Raw genomic sequence first — 16,517 nt, forward strand, 5'->3', positions numbered from 1 at the left:
GCTCTTGAGGTGAATTGCTAAATTGCCTTCCAAAATGATTGAATTCATTTCTCATTTCACCAGCACTCTGCCCAGTTCTACATACTGTTACCAGAATGAATATTACATTCAGCTGTAATTTTTAAAGAGAATGAGTTACAAGTTAATGTGGACTTGGAACAAAATTTAAATAGCTAGAAATTAAATAGTATAACTTACAGCAAAATTCAGTGATTGCTGGTTATTGTAAGAGTCCAAAATGAAGTTAATCTTTGGTGCAGTCTCTTCAGAAAGAGGCCTCTTGCTCTAGAGAAGTTTTATTGTTTCTGAGCCAGCACAGACTTGCTTATATAGGGTAGCTTGAAGTAGGAGTTACCAAGTATCCTTTGGCCGGGTGATGGTGGCGCACACCTTTAATCCCAGCACTCGGGAGGCAGAGGCAGGTGGATCTCTGTGAGTTCGAGACCAGCCTGGTCTACAGAGCTAGTTCCAGGACAGGCTCCAAAGCTACAGAGAAACCCTGTCTCGAAAAACCAAAAAAAAAAAAAAAAAAACCAAGTATCCTTTGCTCTTTACTTTTGTCATTTTTAGGAACAACCATAGAATACTTAGGGAAAGGGCACATACGTGGTTTTCCTTTCATTATAAAAAGATATTTGGATGATATAAGACTGAAGTCATGTATTGAGTTCTTATTCTTTGCAAATTTCAGGTGTACAACAGAAGAACATGGCTCAAGAAACTAATCACAGCCAAGCACCTATGCTTTGCTCCACTGGCTGCGGATTTTATGGCAATCCTCGTACAAATGGCATGTGTTCGGTATGCTATAAAGAACACCTTCAAAGACAGAACAGTAGCAGTGGTAGAATAAGCCCTCCTGGTAAGTGATCCAGCTAAAGCCCAGCAGTGTTGGTGACAAGCACATGGGATATGTGCACTACCCCCTTTCACGTTCTTCATGTGTGCAGTGCTACACTCCTATCACTGAATCACATTTAAAAAGAGGTGGGGGATACAGGTATTGCTCAGTGGTAGAGCACAAGGCCCTAAGTTTAACCACTAGTACATTCCAAGTTTTCTCCCCATCAGCAAATTATTACAAAGTTGTAAATTAAAAAAGGAAAATGTGTGTACTATGTTTTGTGGGCAGTTGATCTTGCATGCTGCTTTTGGATCAGGTCTTGGGCTGTTGGAATTACTAACGTGCAGTGTGGTTGTGTTGCAGCAGCTTCTGTCAGCAGTCTGTCTGAATCGTTACCAGTACAGTGCACAGACGGCAGTGTCCCAGACGCTCAGTCAGCACTAGAGTCTACGTCTTCATCTCTGCAACCAGGGTAAGGTTATACTGTCTGAAAGGTAACTCGAAGATTGATGAAAACTAGAGTATTGGTCTTTTGTTCCTGAGCACTTCGTTAAGGAGCACTTTAAAGCCACTGCAGGGTCTATTGATCTAAAACTGTATCTCATTGCTTGCTGCTCACTAGTTACAAGATGCTTTTTGCTGTTTTTATGTCAAGGGAGAGATCTTCCAAGTCTTTAATCCCCCTTTGAGACATCTTTCTCTTTGTTCTTCAACTACATCCTGACCTGGTGCTGCATGCAGTCCCTTTAATCTAGCCCAGTGTCGGGTTAGTTCTTCACATTGCAGTCCATGGTCTGCACGTATTAGTGCTTTGAATCAGAAGAACCTTGTCCCTGTTTCTTTTTGTTTTTATCATGAGATAATACTCAGTGTTTTATACATACATACGTATACACACACACACTTTGTTTTTAGCTCTGAAGTCAGAGATAGAGGAATGCATACAGAAGTACATGTTTTAGCCTCTGAACATCCTGGTGCATGCCTGTAATCTCAGGCTTAAGAAATGGAGGCAAGAGGATCAAGATCAAGGCCAGGCTCAACTACACTGCCAATTTGAGGCCCTTCTAGACAAGAGAAAGAAGGGGGAGAGCCGGAAAGACTTGTCTGTTTGTTCTCTTACAAATCAGGCTGTTACTTTTTCACTATGGTTCCTTTTTAAAAATCTAAAGTAGACACTCACCACTCTGTTTAACTCTGTTTTAGAATTTCCGAAGCAAGACTGCATCTTTCTAGTTTTCATTTAGTGTTCCTGTGGTATATATATGCTGTTGCTTTGGTTTCCAAAGCATGAACTTTAGACCCAAATTAGCCTGTGGTTTCCAAGCCCCCATGATTATGTTAGGTTACGAGTGTTTCTGTGTTCTATAGTAAGTGGTACTTTCTATGTCCCTTCAGTTATTATGGATATTTGGAAGGTGACCTTTTCAAATTGAACTATTACTGGGAACAGTGAAACTCAACTGAAGGAAGCAGGAGGTTCTCTTGAGCCCAGGGGTTTTAAACCATCCTGGGAAACAGAATAAGTCCCTATTTCAGAATCAAAGAAGAAAAATAATTTTTAAAATTTTATGTTAAAAAAATAAAAATATCTCTTGCTTTTCTAGCCCTGTATCAAATCAGTCACTTTTATCAGAATCTGTAGCACCTTCCCAAGTGGACAGTACATCTGTGGACAAAGCAGTATCCGAGACAGAAGACCTGCAAGGTTTGCATATGATAGAGCATATGTTTGTTGTTTATTAACACTTGAGTTCTCGAGGCCAGAGGTTAGCATAGACGTGGGTATTAGAAAAGTACCTGCTTATGAGTACATGCTTTGATAGTTTTGAGAAGAGTATTTCATAGTCTCAGATATTTAATTGACTAGAATGTTGGGATCCACTTCCCACTTAAATAATGAGATCAGCATAAAGAGAAGACTCAAATCCTTTGTTCTTCAAGCACTGGGATTACTTGCTTGCGGGAAGCTTGCTGTCCCTGGTTTTGACTGCTTATCTGAGGCCTTTTCTTCAGGGTGGCCAGGCACTCCTCTCCCCATGTGGCCTGCAGTGCAGCAGACATGTCCAGCTGCTTGCAGTCCTAGGGTGGCACCCCATGCCCTTTCACCCTGGCTCCATCAAGGGAGTGTACTGTGCAAAGACAACTTCAGGGATGTGTGACACCATGGCAGGGTTTAAGGAGAGCACACTGACCTCTGTTTGCATCCTGTATGGCATGGGCGTCCTGGTGACATGGTATTCATTTGAAGTTTGTTGAATTTTATATTAAATAATGTAGATAGTTATCCTTGATTTACATCTTGCCCAGTCATTGCTTAAGCAGATTTACCTATTTGCAGATTTTGCTACAGGAAGTGAATTTTGCTGTGTGACCAACATAAATATTTTAACCTACCACCACATAGCACTATAAATTCATAAAGTATAGTGTACAATTTTTTTTGTAAATAGAAAAGTTTAAGGAAAAGTAGGGATGTGTGGGTTATTTTAATGCATAAAATAAAAAATGTTAAGTTACCCACTAGCAACATAAACTAAAACAGGTGGTATCAAAGCTTAGCTTTATAAGAGTGACAGTGATGTGATTACCTAGGCAGGGAAGCTGAGGAAGATACTGGTTACAGAAAGGGTTTTAAATATTTATTTTTATTTTTAATTGTGTGTGTGATCATGTGCATGTGAGGGCAGATGCTAGCTAGAGGCATCTGATGGAGCTGAGGTTGCAGGTAATTGTGAGATGCTCATTGTGGACCCTGAAATTGAACTTGGGTCCTCTGCAAGAACAGTATGTGCTCTTAAACATTGAGCCATCTCTCTAGTCTGCTACAGAAAATGTTAATGAGTGAGGAAGAAGTGATAAATTTAGAATTTGAGAGAGCTTATTTGGAAGATGTAGGTAGGTAGAAGAAAGGTGATGAGGATTGAACCTGAAGTTTGGGTGATCTGGTATAGGCGGCTGTAGTGAGAGTTTGAAAACAAAGCAGGAAGGTGAGCCAGCAGTGGAGCAGAAAACAAGGTCACTTATCTGGGTCCTGATTAGTTTCAGGCCATAGACACCACCAAAGGGGAGTTCCAAGGAGCAAATGGTTTTGAGAGGGAGGCTAGCAGAGAAGGAAGAGAAAGGCTGCTGCTCACCCAGGAGTTAGAACAGAATACCTTTTAGATTGTTGTCTGTGAAAAGAATTCAGAAAGATTAAAGATGCAGCTGGCTGTGACGGTGCGTGCCTTTAGTTCCAGAAGAGGCAGGCAGATTTCTGAGTTCAAGTCCAGCCCGGTCTACATGGACAACAGGACAACAGCCAGAGCTACATAGTAAGACCCTGTCCTGATAAAATGAACCAGAACCAACAAATAAGATTAGAGGTGCAGTAAGAATTGAACAGTTTGACAAAAGATAAAGATTATTGGTAGGTGAATTAATAGTGCAATAATATTTATTGTAGGTGCTTCATCTCATTCTGATATATGGAGAACATATTAGTTCCCTCCAGCCCACCTTGAGTATATTAACTGAGAAAGTGATTGAGATTACTTTATTAGGAGAGATTGTGGAATGATTTTGAAAGTTAATTACGTATTAGGAGAGATTGTGGAATGATTTTGAAAGTTAGAGTTTCTTTTTTACAAGTATGTTTTGAATGACATTTAGGGTCAGTATTAAGTTCCCTAAAGACTTAGCATTCATAACTTCAGCACACAGACTCTTTGACAAGTCAGATATGTTTCACTTTTACCTAAGTTTAGAAAGGGATTAGTATTCAACTCCTAAAGTCTCTTAACAGCCTCGTGTGTGTGTGTGTGTTTTGTGTTTGCATGTGGAGGCTAGAGCATAGGGTGTCTGTCCTATGTTGTGTCCTATGTGTGTGTGTGTGTGTTGTGTTTGCATGTGGAGGCTGGAGCATAGGGTGTCTGTCCTATGTTGTGTCGTGTGTGTGTGTGTGTGTGTTGTGTTGTGTTTGCGTGTGGAGGCTGGAGCATAGGGTGTCTGCCCTATGTTGTGTCATGTGTGTGTGTGTGTGTGTGTGTGTTGTGTTTGCATGTGGAGGCTAGAGCATAGGGTGTCCTATGTTGCCATCTGCTTTTCTTATTTTCAGACATCCTCTTACTGGTTGTGTAAAGAGACTGGAGTGATTACAGACACATATCACTGGGCCCACCTGTTGTTTTATAAGCATAGGTCCTCATGCTTGCAGAACAAAGCACTTTACAGACCTTATCCAGAACAATTGTCTTTAAATTTTTTTTTATTTTTAAATTTAAAATGTATTTTTCTTTTTGTCAACAAATGTAATATGCTTCTTTGTATATATATCTACTAATTTGTACACACACTTTGTACATAATTTCCTTGCTGACCAAATCAGAGAAATGATGTCTTCATCTATTGAATGAATAAAAACAGAAAGGCTCCTCAGCACACATGGGGAGCTGGGATCTGGCATCCACTGTGGCTCTATTCCCTTCACTAGACACTGTGGTGCATATGGATTGGGATTCACTGTATGCATCTGTCTGGTGGCCCAGCCTCCTTTGTTCCCCAAGTAGGTCAGATCAATTGGTTAGGCAAGCTGACTGGTATCCGTGTGTATTCCAGTGTCACTGGGTATTTCAGAATAGCATTTCCTCTGCAGGTATCCTCTTATAATTAGAATATGGTACCACCAAGTAGGTGATGCTTTTATTTTGGCATGATGGCTCTAAAGAACTTTTCTCATGTTACATAAAAAGCTAGCCTATTGCTTTATATTGGTTATTTCATTCCCCTTTTCAATTAAAAAAAGCTGTATCTCAAACTCTTCTTAAAAATCTAAATCATACTTATCAGTTCACAAAAACTAGTTTAAAGACAAAATACATATGCATCAGTTATTCTATGCTACTATACTAGATTGACTGCCTTGTTGAAGATAGAGCTGAACTTTGGTTACCCTCCCAGCCCTCCAGGTCTTGGGTGGTGCAGACTGAAAAGAAGATGGGGTTTAGATGTAGAACTTCTGGCTTCATATCTTCATGAGCCACTGACAACATTTCTGCACTGTATTTTCATTATCTTTTAATCAAGTCCACCTTACAGGAAATTTAAAATAATTCAGACTGCAGAGGCAAAATGAGCTGTACAAGCAGTGAAGGATATTCTTGTTTTGTATATTACCCAAATGATTCGAGAGTTAGAGACTTAGAATAAAAGATGAATGTAAAGCTTTCCAGTGTAGAATGAACCAGCTTTTTGGAGGGCTGGGCTGTCAAGGACAAAGCAGAGAGAACCTGGATTCTTAGGAGAGTTGTTAAATCAGTAGTTCATAGTAGAGGAACTCTTGGGCTAACTTGGGACTATTATTTAGGAAAGCTTACATAGTGTAGAAATCTGGGGTCTCATGTCGGAAGGTGGTGGCCTTTAATCCCAGCTCTTAGGAGGCAGAGACAGGCAGATCTCTGAGTTCGAGGCCACCCTGGTCTACAGAGCAAGTTCCAGGACAGGCCCCAAAGGTACAGAGAAACCCTGTCTCAAAACGCTAAAAAAGAAATGAAATCAGGAATTTTATCAGATTTTGAAGAATGGGTAAAAACAGCCAAGACAGTCTTGAAAAAAAAAATACAAGACTTAATAGTTCCCAGTTTCAGACTTTATTAGAAGATAATAGTAATTCAAACTGAAGTGCTGTCATAAGGATACTCACATAGATCATTGGAATAGTATTGATAGTCCAGAAATGTAGTATTTGGAGTGGCTAAGCTGCTTCCCACCACCCGGCTAGCTTTACCCGAAATAATTACACGGAAACTGTATTCTTTTAAACACAGCCTGGCCCATTAGTTCCAGCCTCTTATTGGCTAGCTCTTACATATTGATCTAACCCATTTCTAATAATCTGTGTAACACCACAAGGTGGCTTACCAGGAAAGATCTTAACCTGCGTCTGTTTGGAGTGGGAGAATCATGGCGACTGCTTGACTCGGCTTCTTTCTCCCAGCATTCTGTTCTGTTTACTCCGCCTACCTAATTTTCTGTCCTATTAAAGGGCTAAGGCAGTTTCTTTATTTAACCAATGAAACCAACACAAAACAGAAGACACTCCTACATCACAGAAATAATACCCAGAAGCTTAAGGGCAGTTGAACTTAAAGGTCTAAGGTCATCCAGTCAGAAAATGAAAGTCTAATCAAAAGAATGAATTTTATCCCTATTTCATAAAAGATGTAAAAATTCACCCACAACATAGCCAAAGCCTACACGATTATAAGAGCTGAGACTGTAACAACTCTTAAAGCAAGTGTAAATTTTGTGCCTTTGGATAAGACACCTAAAGCAATAGCAACCAAAGATTGATGGCTTTTGTTCTCATGAAGAGAATAGAAAAGCAGTACAGAAAATGTTACACCATCTGTCTCATAATGCATAGAGAAAAATTTCCTGTTGAAGCATAAAGTTCAGAGGTAGGGCACTTGGGCAGCATGCATGGGATCCTAGTTTAAATCTGCAGTAGCTATAAAAATAAGGAAAGAAAGAGGGAAATATGACAATTCAGTGAAAATAGGTAGAACCGTGCTAGGTGGCCAAGAGCATTTGCTAATCTTGCAAAGAACTGAGTTCTATTCCCAGGGCCTTGCAACCAGTTCTAGCTCCAAGGGCATAAATATGCATATGGTGCCCATACATATGTTCAGTCAGAACACTCTCACATAAAATATGTCTAATAAAAAATTAAATGCAGTGTGGGAAGTTCTCAAAGGATTAATAAGATGTTTTTAAAAGAAAGAAAAATGGGCAAAGGGTCTGAGTAGTTTCTTTCCCAGAGAAGATGTACAAACTGACAGTCAGCAAGTGAGAGGATGCTCTGCATCAGTCGTCACCAGGGAACTGGAAAAGCATCCCGTGATGAATTGTCATGTGACGCCTCTGCAGGGTGCTGCTAACACTAGTAATAACAAGTGTTGGTTTGCTCTGTGTAAACTGAAACACTTGCTCATTGTGGGAATTCAGAATCGTATAGATGCTTGGGAAAGCAATCTGGTGTTCTCAAAAAGTTAAGGATAATTATCAGGTGACTTAATATCCTCAGTCTTAATTCTGAAGAGAATAAAAGCATGTTCTTCCTTGGTGCTGGAACTCACTAGAGTTGTTCTCGCCTTCCACCGTGTAGCTTCTGGGGATTGGACTCAGGGTGTCAGGTGTGGCAGCAAACAGCCTTACCTGCTGAGCCATCTTGTCAGGCCTGTTTCTACTGAATATGAGTCCTAGAAAATAATAAAAATTGGATGCTAGTACCAGAGCTAGTCTGATTTTTCTCTTGGAAGTTAAATTTTTCTCATTTTACATAGAATTTTAAAACTGGGAAGAGTCTAAATTTTATTTAATTTAAATCTCCATATAAGAAAATGAGGTCTCGGGGCTGGAGAGATGGCTTAGAGGTTAAGAGCACTGACTGCTCTTCCAGAGGTCCTGAGTTCAATTCCCAGCAACCACATGGTGGCTCACAGCCATCTATAATGAGATCTGGTGCCCTCTTCTGGCAAGCATACATGGAAGGAATGTTGTATACATAATAAATAAATAAATTAAAAAAAAAAAGAAAGAAAATGAGGTCTCTTTTGTAAAGAAAAATTTCCCAGTTGGTGGTTTAACCACCACGAGTATCTAAAGAGCATTTGTTCTGTGTTAGCACTGGGTTCAGAGCAGAAGTAAGCAGAACAATTAAGTTCCTTAGTTTTGATCCTTCACTGGGCTGGAAGTCTGTGGTAGAGTGCTTGTCTTACATGCTTGGGCCCTGCAAATGCTGCACACCAAAAATGCCTTGTCTAGTTCTTGGGAATTGTCAAGACTCTGAGGAAAAAATAGAGAGAGAGGGATATTGTATCCCCCACCAAGAGAAAGTGAGATAGAGTTTGGGGTTACCTATCATGTCATCTTAAGTTTAATTTGTTTTTTTCACTGTGTTTATGAATATGCCCCAATAGGTAGTGTTTAAATCATGTTGTGTACTTACTGTTATATTTGTATTTTTCTGTTTGCAGGACCCAGAGCAGAGGGCCTTGTTCCTCTTGAATGTGATCCTCCATGTGGGTAGTTAAACCACTCTTACCTGTCCAGTGCTTTCTGAAGTCTCTTAATAATGGCCAGTAGACCATGTCTAGTCAGGGTTCCAGTTAGCAGTTCAGCTGGCCAGCATATTTATTCTTAATGATTTTGCTGCCTTTATGCTGTCCCATCGACCTCGCCACATACCTGTATGATCAGTGGGTATGACAGAGAGTCCCCAGTTTATAAATACTAACAATATACGGTGTGTTTCTCGCTCTCATTTCCCTGTATGAAAACCTGTCTAGTTCTAAAGAAACTGTTCTTAACTTTGAAGTCGGTAAGACTGTGGTTCTTTGGCTTCTTTGCTACTAGATTGCTCTAGTTGGGATTGAATAGTTATTTTATAAACAGAATTGGATAGGGCATTCTGTGGTCTTCATATCTTACGTATATTACCCAAAGAAACAGTATTTTCTTAGAATCAGCCTTTCACAGAATACTCACATATCGCTTGTGAACTGAGGCTGTGCTGATAGTTTGGGGTGAGCAGATGTTCCCATCATCTCTCTGCTATATCTGAACTCAGCAAGCCAAATGCAAGCTCTGGCTTATGGGCCTTTTCAGACAGCTGACCAGTCTTTTAACTTCAAAGTTGCATCTGCCATCAGTAGTTTGTGTTAGGTCTTTAGGGCTAATCGAGTTTCACTTTGAAGTATGTAACACTGCTTGTGTTCAAAGGAAGGACGTGAAATTTTACGCTTCTCCATTTCCAGATACTACTCAAAATTTATCAGTAGTTAAACCAATTCTGTTTAGAAAAGAAATCAGGGATAGTGTTACTGACATTTAAGTATTAATTTGTTTGACTACTATATTTTCTTGAGAACAGGTTAGCTGTAATGGCTTACAAATTTAAAAAAATAAATATACAGGCTCATTTCTGGTTACAGTTTAAATTATTTTTTAGTTCATTTATACACCCAAGCCTTACCTAATTCTGTTTTAGAGACAAAAACAAGGCACCCTTGTCCATAATGATCTCACATTCTAAGGGCACCTTTTTTTAAATTGATTTTATTGAGCTATATATTTTTCTCTGCTCCCCTCCTCATCTACCCTTTCCCATGGTCCCCATGCTCCCAATTTACTTAGGAGATCTTATCTTTTTCTATTTCCCATGTAGATTAGATCTATGTAAGTCTCTCTTAGGGTCCTCATTGTTATCTTAAGGTTCTTAAGAATTGTGATTTGTAGGTGGCTTTTCTTTGCTTTATGTTTAAAAACCACTTATGAGTGAGTACATGTGATAATTGTCTTTCTGGGTCTGGGTTACCTCACTCAAAATGATGTTTTCTAGCTCCATCCATTTGCAAGTTTCAAGCTGTCGTTATTTTTTCTGCTGTGTAGTACTCCATTGTGTAAATGTACCACATTTTCATTGTCCGTTCTTCGGTTGAGGGGCATTTAGGTTGTTTCCAGGTTCTGGCTGTGACAAACAATGCTATGAACATTGTTAAAGACATGTCTAAGGGCACTTTTTATAGAAATAAAAAGCTTTGTGTCTCTGTTTTGTTTTTAAAAATACAATGTGGCCAGGTGTGATGACTTATACCTGTAATCCCAGCACGTGTTTCGAAGCAGGAAGACTGAGTTTGAGGCCAGCCTGGGCTACAGACTAAGACCCTGTCTCAAAAGCCATAAGAAATAAGGCTGCATATTAGTAGAAGTTACTCTGGCCTGGGTTTAACTTTTCTGGTAGAGAAGTTGCGCTGCAGAATTTTTCATTACCATATTTCACTCATAATGTTTGGTGTTTTGTCTGACATCATGCTTTTTAAAATACTAGATAAATTAACATAAGTTATGATCCACTAACAAGTATGTGAGTGTCTGCTGTAAGTAGATGGTTATAAGGGGTGCTCTACTCTGGCTGTAGATACAGTGGGTAAGTGACTTAATGCAGGTCCACAAAGATTTATTCCTTGAGTGGTAGAGGAATCATGATAGTCTCTGGTAACAGGGATGATGGGACAGGTTCCTGCCTTCAAAGAATTCACTTAGGCCAGGTTAAATGGACAGTTCTAGGCACCTAAGAAGCACCTGCATAGGAGCACAGGATAGGGAGGGGTTCCTGCTCTGAGACTATAGGGGTGGCCCCATTAGTATAAACAGGAAAGACAAGATGGAGTTAGTTGCTAAAGATCAGGCACAACAAGGACCTCTAACAAGCACACACAGGTGTGAGAGAGATGTGTCAAAGTCAGGCACTGCAGTGTGGCACAAGCATGTGTCCGCTTAAGGAGTGATATAATATGGCCAGGGAGAGGGTGGCAGGAATGGTGAAGATCCCTGGACATTAGCCTGGGGAATAGTGGGGAACCATCAGAATGGTTTAAACTATTTACTTTTCACTTACAACACATGAAGCCTGGGTAATAGGGCGTAAAGCCACAAAGTGTCGACGAGGGAAAGCTATTGGATCTTGACTCTGAAGAACACCCTTGGTTGGAATGGGAAAGCCTTTTGGGGTAGCTTGTAGAAGTGAGCCCAGACTCCTGGGAAAGTCCCTGGTTGTGACAAAATGGGCAAGTTGGAGTTTGAACCATCATAGGCTACTTAACTGTTTGCTAGCTAGATGTCATGTGTACCAGGCAAGGTTACAGCTGTCTCTGGGGCACCCAGGAGGGCCAGGGTGACAAGTGACAGGAAAGGGCACATTAACAGAGTTTAGTAACAGTGACTCTGAGTTGCAATGCATCTGCTCTTGATTTTAGTATGAAAATGCATTGTTAGTTTCAGTCTTAATTGTGTCATTTTAAAGTTTTCTTGTGTCTGATTATTTTCCCTAGCATCTTGTAGGGGTAAGGTTGAGAAAGAGTCTCATTCTCTCGCCTTTTACTCTGTAAACAGCAATCCTCTGGGTACTGGATTATAGGCATGTGCCACAACACTTGGCTTAAGTGGTTTTATGTGACATGTTCTGAGAACACTGAAATTTCTGCTTTCTGAGAAGACCATGTAGACCAGACAGTGAACAGTGTTATGCTTTCGTATGGCTATTTTCTTCTTAGGCTGTTTTCTAACTTAGACTTCATAGGTGGTGTCTATCTCTGACTCTCTGTCTCCTTGCCCACTTTAGATTAGAAAAGAAAATTTGTAAGCCACCGTTTAGAATCACTGTGTATTCTGTTATGTGTATACATGCATGTAATGAAAGGAGGGTCGTGTTTTATAATAACACAAATTTATGAATATCTTTCCTGACCTATAAGTCTGTTCCTTAGCTAGTCTTTAAATTACAAACCCATGAGATAGTATGGGGTGAGGGTCAACCAGCGCCCAAACACCACCTCTTACTGAATAGTTAAATTTGCCACCCTCTTGTTTTTCTCAACTTCAGTATCAGATACAACGCAGCAACCATCTGAAGAGCAAAGCAAGTCTCTTGAAAAACCCAAACAAAAAAAGAATCGCTGTTTCATGTGCAGGAAGAAAGTGGGACTTACTGGTAAGGGCCTCCTTGGACGGTTTAAAGTTAAGATCATGTTTTGAAAATATATGCTCGCTGTTACTGGCCAAATAAGATTTTTACTGCCTTTGTGAGCATTGGTGTACATACATGGTCAGCTTCTGGGTTTCTTTTTTTTTTCTTCAGCATTTAAAAAAATATTTCGGTCAAGCAGTGGTGGCACATGCCTTTAACCCTAGCAAGAGACAGGAGGATCTCTCTGTGAGTTCAAGGCCAGCTTGGTCTTCAGAGTGAGTTCCAGGACAGGCTCCAAAGCTACAGTGAAACCCTATCTCAAAGACCACCCCCCTCCAAAAAAAAAAAAAATGTCAACTGGGTTTGAGAGTATTTGCTAATAAGTAAGGTCAGTGTAGCAAATGCTGGTGAAGGGCAGAAATGTCTCCTACCTTCTCAGGTGATGTGAACTTTGAGGAGACCAAGAAGGTGGACTCCGGGGTCAGGTTTCTGTGGCATCAATGGCCTCATTATCAGAGGCAAATCACTAAGCTTCCCTGAGACTCACATGTACACTTTTTATGGAATCATGAATTACTATATGGATCAAGTGACTGTCCAATATACAATAAACACCCAATAAAAGCTACTTAACTACCCAGGCAGTGGTGGTGGTACACACCTTTAATCCCAGCACTCAGAAGGCAGAGGCAGGTGAGTCTCTGAGTTTAAGGCCAGCCTGGTCTACAGAGCGAGAGTCAGAACATCCAGGGCTGCACAGAGAAACCCTGTCTGGAAAAACCAAAACGACAACAACAACAACAATAAACAAACAAAAAACTAAAAAGCCACACTTTAGGGATAAGCTATGGGCTGAAACCCAAATACAGCCACAAACAAAGTGGCAGTCTTTTCCATCCAAATCAGAATTAGGTTATTATGGATTTGGGGAAACGTAGCTCAGGAAAAATCAATATTTTAACCAATAATTGACAATCACTTTTTAAACCACATTTTAACTGTAAATACATATTCTGAATCTTTATGTAATAAAAAAATTAAAGCAAACAATAGACAAATTAGATAAAAAGTTAAAGTCCTAGACCTGTGGTCAGGAAGTCTAAGACTCTATGAATATATCAAATATGCATTTGATATTAAATTTGTGTGTTTTAAATTAAATGTATATTGGAGAAGTGGGACAGTTTAGGTTAACTTTAATCTCCTTCCTTAGTGACAATATATTCTGAAGTATGAAGTGATACTAAGGTATTATTTTCTTTTCCATTTTTATGAGGCAAGATCTGATGTAGCTTATGGCCTGTGATCCTTCTGTCCCCGCTTCCCAAGTGCTGGGGTTACAGGCACGTGCTACCATACTCCCCTTTGAAGCATAATTTTCACTCAAAATCTTTTATACAAGTATTTGTCATGATGCCTAAGTAAACAATCAGCAAAACTATTTGTAGCTGCATCACTCTCCAGAAGCCAAGTACAAAGCTTGCTGTGCTCTTAGCACACAGCTCCCTTGTCAGAGAAGAGACAGCACTTTTTCCTTTACAGGCCTCCACCCCCCTTTGTTACCTGGTTACAGAACCCCTGTCCCTGAATGCTCAGGGCAGTCTGACTGTACTTGACATACATTCTTTTCTAAATTCTTTTGAATAGTTCCCCTTTAACTACATTATCACCCAACAGCAGCTCCTCAGGACTCACTAGTCTGGCCTTAACAAGTGTCAGTTGGTTCTGACAGTAGCACTTAGTACACTTTGTCAGTTTAGCAGTGACACCGACTCAGAAGTACAAACATGTTTGAGAATAGGAGAAAGAAAAAGAAAGGAGCTCTGCTAGGGAGCTCAGAGTGTGGCTCTGGAACGTTGCAGTGATTCCTCCTAGACTTGAAGACAGTGTTACTTAGCATTAGCTGTGGAACGGACTAGTCTCGCCCTCCCGTCTAACCCCTGCTGTACACGTGTTCCTCCACTTCCAGGGTTTGAATGCCGGTGTGGAAATGTTTACTGTGGTGTGCATCGCTACTCAGATGTGCACAATTGCTCTTACAATTACAAAGCTGATGCTGCTGAAAAAATCAGAAAAGAAAATCCAGTAGTTGTTGGTGAAAAGATCCAGAAGATTTGAGCTCCTGCTGGAATACAAAACCCTTTGACCATCTGCAAACTAAAAATTGACTTGAGGTTTTTTTCCTAGTCCTTGGGAATGTAGAGCACCATATCTTGCATAGACCTTTGAATCATGCATGTCATCAGAAGAATAGATTTTTGTTTTTGTTTTGAAAATGACTCTGAACATTTATTTCCTTTGCAGTTTCTGTGGCTGAAAAAGAAGTATTATCCTTTTAAGATCATTTTAATTTTAGTTGAGTGCAGAGGGCTTTTATAACAAATGTGGAGAAATTCTGGAGGGCTGTGATTTTTCCAGTATTAAACATGCATGTGTTGATCTTGCAGTTTATTTCTCATTGTGTATGTATATATAGCTTTTCTCTGCAGCACGATTCCCTTTTGATAATGCCCTTCTGGGCACAACTAGTTATCAGTAACTGAATGTATCTTAATCATTATGGCTGCTTCTGTTTGTTTTCTCATTAACAAAGGTTATACATGTGTTGTTAGCATATAGTTTCTTTGCACCACTATTTATGTCTGAATCATTTGTCACAGGAGAATATGTGCTGTTGAGATTCTAAATTTATGTTTTTTTCTTTTTAGTTTTTTTCTTTTTATTTTGCAAGGGAAAGAAAAGCTGAATGCATTTCACTGCTGACTGCAAATTTCTTTCAGATTACTGTTGATTGGTCTGTGTGTGCACAGTGTAAAGAATGATCTGAAGTCATTGTGCTGTGTTTATGTTTATTCACCAGTCTTTGATTAAATAAAAAGGAAAACAAGAAAAATTACTGCTTCTTTTTCTTCTTTCTGGTAGTTAATTTTGTCTTTTTAAACCTTTTACAATTTTGCTTTCCTAATTTGTTAAGAGTACCACTGTTTGTCTCATGCTAATTTATTATGACAAATTATATTATGAATTGAAGACCTTAGCATTTTTTTTTCAAAACCAGGTTGCTGAGATGTCATATATTCTGGCCCTCATTTGACTGTCCTGCACTCTGACACACCAAATTAACATCTACTGGGGGCTTAGACCATCCCAGACCTTAAGATAAGGTTAGCTCTTGACTGAGTAGAACATTTAACTGAGTATTTTTGGGAATTTAAGAAAGGATCTATGTAGCTTGTTGCTTCTTTTTCATACTGGCTTCTTAGCTTTATGCTTTTTTTTTTTTTGTATGTAATCATTAAGATTAATTCAGGGGCTTGGAGAGATGACTCAGCTGTTGAGTTCTTGTTGCTCTTACACATCTGGGTTCAATTCCCAGCTCTCACATGGTGGATCTGCAATTCCTGGGCTCCCTGTGTGTATGGTACACATTCATACACAAATCTAAAAGATGTTTTTAAGCGGTGAATTAAGTGGGCAGTGGGAGTAAGCGAGGAAAGTGGAGATGAGATGAACAGAATATAACCAATGAAAGACTTCTACAACTAGAAACCCGAGGCCCCAGCGTTCAGTAACCTCTGTAGTGCTGAAAGGGGAGAGTGGTCGCTTTAAGAGGAAAGAAGAGCCATTCAGTATAGATCCCAGGAAAAAAGATTAAAGAATCCTATGGACTGTCCTATGCCCACAAACTGGGTAATTTAGATGACTGCCCAGTTCCTTAAAAGGTCCAGCCTTAGTGTTCTTCCTATTGTGATAAACATTGTAACCTGAAGCAGTTTGGGTAGGAAAGGGTCCCAGTCCATCAGTGATTGAGGACGTCAGGAACTGAAGCAGAAACAGCTGATGCTGCTTCCTGCCTTGTTCCCTATGAACCGCTCAGTCGCAGGCACTGTTTCTTGCCTTGTTCCCCATGAATTGCTCAGTTTGCTTTTCTTATACAGCCCAGGACCACCTGCGCAAGGGTGGCACTGCCCACAACTGGATAGGTGCTAGACTCTCCTACATTATTAAGAGAATGTCATGAACTTTCCTCCTGGCTAATCTGATGGAGGCACTTTCTCAGCTGAGCTTCCCTCTCCCAAGATGATGCTAGTGTGTGTCAAGTTGATGAAAAATTAGCCACAGGAACAAACTTCCAAATCCACAGACAGAACAGAGTTTATACATTAG

General features: G+C 39.9%; 1 protein-coding gene across 7 annotated transcripts in view; it reads left to right on the top strand.

Annotated features, from left to right (window-relative positions):
- Zfand6 (zinc finger AN1-type containing 6) overlaps positions 1-15,246 on the top strand; it is a 63,996-nt gene extending 48,750 nt beyond the window's left edge. For 5 of the 7 annotated variants that reach the window (XM_050153943.1, XM_050153941.1, XM_050153942.1 and 2 more), the window contains 6 exons: positions 692-862; positions 1,208-1,316; positions 2,452-2,552; positions 8,860-8,904; positions 12,267-12,374; positions 14,320-15,246. In XM_050153943.1, coding sequence (XP_050009900.1) covers positions 709-862; positions 1,208-1,316; positions 2,452-2,552; positions 8,860-8,904; positions 12,267-12,374; positions 14,320-14,468 — 666 coding nt within the window. In that variant the 5' untranslated portion in view covers positions 692-708 and the 3' untranslated portion in view covers positions 14,469-15,246. The remainder of the gene's footprint in view (positions 1-691; positions 863-1,207; positions 1,317-2,451; positions 2,553-8,859; positions 8,905-12,266; positions 12,375-14,319) is intronic. The other 2 variants (XM_050153946.1, XM_050153947.1) reach the window with 2 other exon arrangements.
- The last annotated feature ends 1,271 nt before the right edge of the window (positions 15,247-16,517 follow it).

The sequence above is a fragment of the Alexandromys fortis genome, unplaced genomic scaffold (assembly GCF_014885135.2).
Source record: "Alexandromys fortis isolate MF-2015 unplaced genomic scaffold, M_Fortis_MF-2015_v1.1 scaffold_86, whole genome shotgun sequence".
Classification (NCBI taxonomy): domain Eukaryota; kingdom Metazoa; phylum Chordata; class Mammalia; order Rodentia; family Cricetidae; genus Alexandromys; species Alexandromys fortis.